This window comes from Haplochromis burtoni, unplaced genomic scaffold, assembly GCF_018398535.1.
Source record: "Haplochromis burtoni strain Fernald_Lab_line unplaced genomic scaffold, NCSU_Asbu1 Contig_63, whole genome shotgun sequence".
NCBI lineage: Eukaryota > Metazoa > Chordata > Actinopteri > Cichliformes > Cichlidae > Haplochromis > Haplochromis burtoni.
Genome location: NW_024582424.1, coordinates 937024 through 945710, shown reverse-complemented (window position 1 = coordinate 945710; position 8687 = coordinate 937024). Strand labels below are relative to the sequence as shown.

Here is an 8687-nt window from a genome sequence, read left to right as displayed (position 1 = left end):
CAGGTGTTATAAAAATAAACACAATAAAATAAATAAATAATATAAAATGCCTTGAGACAACTGTTGGTATTAATTAATGATATGTAAACATAAGAAAATACACCCAAGTCAAGGGGATGAACCAGTGTTGTGTTTACAAATGACACAGAAAATAAGCAGAATGGCATACCAAAAGCACAAGCCACAACTCACACTGAATTTTTAACAATTAAATATTATTAAAGAGATATATCTATCTATCTATCTATCTATCTATCTATATATCTATATCTATATCTATATATATATATACACACACACACATATATATACACATATACACACACACACTCTTAGTATACTACTAAGTATAAAATTGTGAAAAGGCCTCCTCATTTTATCTTAAATGAATGAGCATAATACTAACTAACATAACTAACAAACGTCAAGTCAATTTTATTTTTATAGTGCATTTAAATCAACAGTGGTTGAACCAAAGTGCTTTCCAGGCAATCGCATGTAAATTGAAATTTCAATAAATAAGACTTAAATGGACCAGCATAATAAAAATGAAAACCTAGCAAAAATTACAACGATGATAACCAGTTTAAAACTTATTATGGGATAAAATTATAAAGAAATTCAGAAAATAATGGAAAAAAAAACTTACAGATACATACACAGATAAAATCTAACAAAGGAAACGTCAAGATAAATCGAAACTTGGATTTTGGAGTGTATGATTTTGTTAAATTGTTAGAAAGTGTGGCCACCAGAAGGAAGCCACTGACCTGCAACAGACCCTTTATTGGCCTCTAGTCTTTGTGTGAAAATAAAAAAAGGAAATGAAGTAATATAAGTAGCATAAAAAAATATGTTCTAATATGTATTATAAATACAATGTATGCGCATCTGGATATGAACTTATCTCTGTGCTAGTAAATGTTTCAACTAAACCTTTTAAAGAGTAACAACCTATCAAGAGACACATGACTACACTTTCTTGGAAATGCCTGGCATAAACAAGTGTCTGATGACTCTACTATAAAACCCAGTGACCGCAGACAAGAAGCAGGTTTTTTCTTTTTTAATATAGTGGCAAAATCACAACAACAGTTGCCTCAAGGCACTTTCTATTGTAAGATAAAGACCCCACAAAAGAAACTGGAAAACTCGAATTATCATGGTTGTAGCAAAGACAACATGGAGGTAAAATTCACAACAAATCATTGGCTTACTCACTGTTCACCTGCAGGCACATGCTCCTGAACAAAAACAAATAATTAAGTGAATGCCAGCCTTAAAGCAGCACCTTTTCCATTCCACTTGCAAACTAGTTATCATCATCAGCTATGTGCTGTCTTTTCTTTGTTTCATTAGTACAGTATGAAAAACTCAATTTCTTATGCAACTATGAGTTCTCTCATGTGACAACAGCTGTAAGGCCTCATGCTGTCCTGCTAATTGACCAACAAGAAGCTCAGCACCCACCAAAGGCACACACATGTGGTAACCAATTTTCTCGTCTCTTATCTCGGCTTTCAGAATTTTACACTGATGTCTGTTTTCCAAACCCAACTGAAGATTCATTAGCCCATACTCCCAAGAGCTATTTTTGAGGTGTGACTTACTATTAACATTTAGTTCATTCATTTTCTCAGTATCCAGTTGAGCTTCTACGGTTGTTCATTTTGGTGAGGATAAAGAGACGTATACGATGGAGGTGGTTCTTCCTGCTGAAACTGAGGCAGAGCAGTAGATCCTGGATATTGTACTGGGGGTGATGAAAACGCTGGAGCTGAGAACTCATATGGTGGGGCACCTTGTGGCCACTGGTTAAAGGAAGTAAAGTCGCTGTAGCTTGGAGCCCCAGCTGTCCCAGGTGGGTAAGGCCCCAGAGCCTCCCCAGGCTGAAAGGCAGCAAAACTGGGAGGAACGATGACCAGTGGAAACACAACCTCTGGATCAGTGGCAAAACTAATGTCCACATACACCTAGGAAACATGTCAGTAATAGATTAGTAAACATCTGAATCAAAGTGCAACATATGAAGCTACTATTTCAGTTATTTGTCATAAATAATTTATATGTTATTATTCAAATTTTATGCAGCATTTTGCAATAGTAGTAGTTTAATTAGGTGTTCTGAGGTAATTTTTTGAATACATTTTTTAAGAGTTTAGGACACGTATTTTACGTGTCTATTACTTACCTGAAAATGTTTACAAACAGATGAAGTTTAATTTCTAAGGTAATACTATATAAAAAAACTATGACTTTGTTTCATACCTTGATGTAATATTCCACTGAGATGATTTCACAGTTATGGAGAATGATGACATCAACGGGAATCTTCACTTGGCAGGAGACACTTTCCTCTGAGTTTGGATTTATATTGTCCCCGACCTTTTTAAATAAAGTTTTCTCACTGGACGTAGAAGAGCAACCAGCACGGTACACTATTCTCTCCTGGAGTTTGAATTTGGGCTTCATGTCCTTGGAGGAAGAGTTGCAGATTTTGGTGGCAACAGATAAAGTTTCACCTGACAAAAGCAAATATTATAAGTAAACTGCATTGTTAAATGTATTTACATTAGATTTTGCAAATTGCAAACAATTTACCTGGAAAACAGACTGTTCTGTTAATAGTAGCAGACATTTGGACCTGTCCCTTGGAGAGACCACTCATCTTTTTACTCACTGTACTAGATTGTGGACACTATAACAAAACATACAGACAAACATTTTCCAACACAACTTAATGCCTCACTGAATTGCATTTTTAAAGGTTACAATACACTTTTCCAAGTATAAAATTTCTAACAAACCATTGCAGTGTTTGCCATTACTTGAACAGTGTGTAGAAATGCCTTAGAAACAAACTTGATCTCTTTTTGTACTGTAGAAGGCCATCGCCAGCTCCTGGATATCTTTGCTTCAACCATGTAGACAACTTTTCCATGGCATCCTGTAAAGGATGATGGCATGTTCCTATAAAACAGAACCATGGTATAATGCATTTGTTTGTAAAGGCAAGTTATGACACAGTATTGATGCTTGCAGCCAGAAATTCCCACTTACCCCTCTGGGATTTTAAGCCTGAACTTAAAATAATGGACCCCTTGGGGAAGTGAAGTGCCTGCAGGAGAAATGTGATTAAACTTTTGAGAAACTCTTGAGTGGTAGGCTCTTAAATGCAACTGCTGCTTTCCGAGATCTGCATCAAGCCTAGTTACAAACTAGAAGATATATTTGATAAAGAACTTCACTGTAAAAAGTCTAGACTTGAATCACGTTCAGTAAAACTAAAAGAAAATGCAGACAACTTTAAACTCACCTTTGAAACTCGAGTGCTTTTTTTAATATTCCTGTTTTAAACTTTGCATTAAATGTATTTTTTTAAGAATGGCATTGGTTTACTTTTGTCTGTTTCATTTAACTGCACATCAGATTAAATCAAATATTACAATGCTTTTGGTTCTTTTTTTTATTTATTTATTTTCTGCTTGTGACATTTTAAGGTTTTTATATGGCAGACATACTGAATGATCATAGGTAGGCAATGATAACTAATAAAGCTGCATTTTACTTTGGGGAGATTTTCATTTAATCTATGTGATGTTTAATGTTTCTCCTATCAGCAAAAGATCATCTGGAAGAAGGGAAGTTGGGACAAATCCCTGGAAGGGCTGTATCAGGAATGGTATCCAGTATAAAAATCTGTCAAATCAAATATGTGGATACCTCTGCTGTTGTAACTCCTGTGGTAGCTTATGGCCATACTAACTTGTATACCTCAAACAGAACTCACTGAAGCATCAGTAGTTATATCTTACTTTTTCTACAGTTAATCAATACTCATGTCTGTATGCACTGTTATTCCTGTTGTTTTTGCACACACTTTTCTAATTATTCTTAACTTCACAGAAAACTCTTTAAAAAAAAAGCAGGGATCTCTAAAATGCATGTATCACCATAGTGTCTTTAATATTATCTCTGCATGTGTAACATGTTTTATTTTCAAGCCAGTCTGCTAGTTTCTAGCTAGAAGACCATGACAACCATGGATGTAACCAGCCTGGCCATTACCGGGTCAGTAATATTTTTTTACTCCCCCAAAAAAAGATTGGCACCTATCAGTGTCTGACACTGAAGATGACTTTAACTTTGAAAAGACTCTATGGGAATTCTGCAATATTATAATCTATCCCACAGTGCCTGTGACTGGGTTGTGTTTAGTGAGTTAGGATAATGCAAGACTCACAAGGAATGATAACTGAGAAGAGAGAATCAGAGGTACAGTGGGACCAGAGCCAATGTGAAAGTAGCTTTTTGCTTTGAGCAATTTAAATTTCAAGAGAAGGACGAATTCCATTCTTTATTTAGTTGTATATACTCAAAAACGCCAATGCAGGCATTTCTATATACACAGTTACTCCTGCAAAAAACGGAAGCTATAGAAAATGTGCTTTGAGGTTTTTATAATTTCTGGTTGAAGACTACTATAACTCTATGATATACGGTCTTATGACTTTACTTTTAAGAGCTGTAGCCTTATAGGAAGTAGCTCTATCAAGCAAAGGGTGTCCAGTGTTGATTGGTTTATTAGCTGAGCTAATTAAATGTAAATAATGTTATCTCTGGATGGTAGTGCATGAGATTTGCCTTCTTGTTGAGATGAACCCTTGTAACGGATTGAATAAAAATATATTTGGTGTCTCTGTATGTCTCTGTATCAATAAAGCCATGCAAAACATCGGAATATGCTGCTATATATCGTTCCCCGCCACCTGGTTAATAGTTTGGCAAAGTATAAAAACTGACAGAAACAGAGTCGAGAAGCACACGGCAGAAGTGTATAGACGTGGCAATAAATAGTGCAGCCTAAGGGGGAAAGTACCATTTATAAAAATATGAGGTGATCAAGGAGTGTAACAAGAGAGGGAACCCTCAAACAGTTGCGACAGAAGTAGAAAAGAGGGTCGAATTCAAACTGGTCACAAGACACGGAAGACAAATAACAGACAAAACAGGAAGGGAGACGCAGGGAAAGGCAGACGTGAATAGTTTGACACAAGAGGATTCAAGGGAGGATACGCAAACAATTAAGAGAATTACAGTCTAAAATAACAAAACATTCGAAGTGTGGTGAAATGGTTAAAACATCCGTTAAAACATCCGTCTAGACAATTCTAGCTAAATCATAAATCCATCCGCTATGGGGACTCCTTGGGGAATGACAGCAGATTAAAGCACCGTCCTTTATGGAACTAAGAACTAAAATTTTAATGAAAATTGAATAGTAGATGACAACCAAACTAGAAGCGCAAGAACGGAATTATCATAATATACAAGAATTACATGAATACAACTAAAAGAGACCAATGATCATAACAAACTCAGTATATTGCCATGAGGAGTGAAATGGCAAAATAACGTGATTTCCAAGTTCTAAATAAATAAACCTACCTTTAGCATTTTCTGCAACTAAGAGTTCCTTCACCTTGAAATATCTCCTATGATCACTGTACGATCTTTCGTCATCTCCACTTCCTTCAGACCAGTGTACGTTTGCGTCTCCTTTGGCCTTTACAGAAACACTCTTGACTTTGATGGCTTTTGTCAGGCTGAAACTAACTGTTCCAACTATAGTATCTCCTTCAGAAAAAGTATCGCTTTCGTCGATTGTTCCGTAAGTCACATTAAAGTCCTTTATCGGAGACATTTCTGAGCTGTCGGCGAAATGCTTTTCTCAGCACTGACGAGCAGATCCAATGGGCGTGACAGGAGGCTCCGCCTATAGAGTGACGTCGTGGGCTTTTTTTTTTTTAATTTGACATAGTACCAAAAAGTGTGAGACATTTATTACAACAGCCCTTTAGACAATAAATTTAGCTTATGCACCATAATGACCAACTAGACATATTACTGGGATTTGCACAGTTTAAGATAGCTACTTAATATTGTTCACTAAGTCTTTACCAAAGTCACAGTTTATTCACAGATTTTATTTACATTTACTAATCTGAGAAACACTGACATGTTGCAAATGCTTTTTGGGATCCATAACTAAACTAAATGCTGTTTGAAGAACGACTTTTCAGCTTTTCAACCCTTGTAACAGTAGCACCTCATTCAAACTCCTTTTGATCAAAAGAAGTAGCCTGCTATGTTTGGGTGGGCAGCTAAAAACTCTGGATGCAAGTTTCCAAATGGTGGTGTTACACAACAGAAAAACAACAGTGCCATGTATCATGGCATGTAACTGATGGCAACAACAGTGCTAAGCACAGAACCACCGTGCTTCCCTCTGCTGCCTTTGCTACTAGCTTTTGACTGAAGGGATAGCTGGGCAGTCCATTTAAACTAGTTAAACCAGTGGTTTAACTGGTAAAACTAACTTTGACACCAAGTTAGTTTTAGCTCATAGCTAAACTCTTTTTTTTTTCATAAGTTCTGCGAACTAACTAGAATTTACCATGTACTACCATCAAAACCAGTTCTATGGTCTCCTGCACTTTCGCCTAAATTACCTGATGTTTTTCTTTTTAAAAAATGCAGTAATTTGTCCGCCACAAACTGTCCCACCAGTTTTCATTTATCATATCCTGTCTTTCCACGTTCAAAGTTCTAGGTTCAAATCTCTTGATCAGATAAGATCTTTCTGTGTCGATTTCCGAAGTCCAGCTGCATACTTATTGCCTACACGTGTACTACATCTTTGACTACATGATAGCAAGGACAGGCTCCAGCCCCAGCCATTGAATTGCAAAAGATGCTAAGAAAATTGATGGTTGCTCTTATAAACTCTTGCACAAAGACCCCCTCCCACACAATAAGATGGAGATTCAAGGAGGGGTCCCGTGTCTATAAGTCACTTTAAAAAAAAAAAGAGTGTAATTTGAGGAAGTAGATTTTGTAGGATATGAGTTCATGCAGGATTGACCAGTGTGTGAATGTGTGTGTGAATGGGTGGATGACTAGATATGTAAAGCGCTTTGGGGTCCTTAGGGAGTAGTATAGCGCTATATAAATACACGCCATTTACCATTTATATAAACAAAACAACATGAGTCAGAATTTCTGTGTCTTGTCAAATCACAGTGGTTTGCTTTTAACAGGAAGACTGGCTGTATTCTATGATCAGAGAAAATTGCTCAAAAATGCACCAAACCAAATTAGATGCTGTGGCTAAAAGGAAGGGCATTGTAATCAAATCACCAGGCTCCAGCTGAAAGAGATCAGGTTGCAGCTGAATAAAGGCATGTGGGTATGTTGCATCCTGTAGCACATTTTGCATACATTTTATTTTATAATCAATCTGTGGAATATACGAGGCACAGGTACACGCACACGCAGGTTGTTATTGCCAAGTTCCACATTTATTCACACGTTTCACAGGTTTATGCTTTTCACATAGACTGACAGCTCGTTCCCAGCTGACGTGTGTCGTTTTTTCCTCTCGCCACCGCTCTCCGTCTCACTATAAAACAGGGGAGGGAAAACCATCGTCAGTCCATAATCACCATCAGCTGTTCTTACCGGCGTCTCCCGTACCGCCCCGTTGAGCCCACTGCACCACTCCTCCCCTGCAGCCGCGCCCGGGGCCCCGCCTTTGCCACACAATCATTGTCTAAAAATTTGTTTCACAATAGTAAGAAAAAAATTCAGCTTACAAAAGCTTTTCAAAATATTCTTTCTTTATCATTTATCCAAGTGAATGGGAAAGGGGATAGTCACAGCTCTCTTCCAATAAAGAGTTATGTCCTGGTCACAACCACCGATTCAATCATAAACTTAAACGAAATGAAGAAATACCCATAATTTAACCCATAATTACCTCTATATTAACACATATATATGTTTTTGTTACTGCAACATTGTAATCAAGGTGGTTTTAAACTACCGCATGTTAAAATGTGTTATGGAGTCTGACAGCTGCTGATAAGAATGACCTGTGGTAGCGCTCTTTCCTACACTGTGGGTGTAAAAGTCTACTGCTGAATGAGCTGCTCAGTGCTCATAAGGTCTCATGCAGAGGGTAGGAGGTGTTGTGGAATGTAAGGAATGTAAATATTTGTTTTGAATCCATTTTAATTCAGCCTTATTGAATTTAGGTTTACAAATGCCCTTAAATCATGGAAACAGACACAATATTAGCACAAAGCTACACATTCAGCTACATTTTTTTGAAAATTCCAACAAAGGACAACAGCAGCAAGTGCAAAAAGAAGACAAATGAAGACAGCTGTGTTACGTGCAGTAACACCGAGTGTGCATGTAGTGTGCTCTCTCCTGTGATGTGGATGCCAGGTCTTTCTTATGGCTTCATTAAACAATTGATACTGTTATAAGGGTAAAGAACTGAACTGTCTCTCAATAGGCCAGCGTTCTCAATCTCTAAGACGTCACTGGGCAGCAATTTAAATGATTATGACACAGTCAAACCAAACCTTACCTGTTTCCATACAGCAGTGGTTCTTAAACTTTTTACATCATTCCCCACATGGCAGGAATAAATATTTTCATGCCCCCACCTAAACAAAACAATGACAGAAAAGCCTAGCTGCAAATTTATTAGATAATAAGCTCTTTCACAATGAATCCTTCAGTTATTTTTTTAAACAAACAATATGTCTGTGAAGGTTCTCAGTCATCCAGGTCATCGTAGTCAAAGGAGCTTGCAAAGAAAAGCGTCTGGACTTCTT

At 37.2% G+C, this 8687-nt stretch overlaps 1 protein-coding gene across 2 annotated transcripts; it reads right to left on the bottom strand.

Moving 5' to 3' along the window:
• Positions 1-280: 280 nt before the first annotated feature.
• Positions 281-5763, bottom strand: LOC102293932 (arrestin domain-containing protein 3). 2 transcript variants are annotated; one of them, XM_005922841.2, is made up of 6 exons: positions 5449-5763; positions 3061-3118; positions 2808-2970; positions 2602-2698; positions 2269-2522; positions 281-1973 (listed from the first exon to the last, which is right to left on the bottom strand). In XM_005922841.2, the coding sequence occupies exons 1-6, from the start codon at positions 5702-5704 to the stop codon at positions 1656-1658; spliced, it is 1146 nt and encodes a 381-aa protein (XP_005922903.1). In that variant the 5' UTR covers positions 5705-5763; the 3' UTR covers positions 281-1655. The 2 variants fall into 2 exon arrangements, with proteins under 2 accessions (XP_005922903.1, XP_005922904.1); XM_005922842.2 differs by having other exon boundaries at positions 2829-2970.
• Between the last annotated feature and the right edge of the window lie 2924 nt (positions 5764-8687).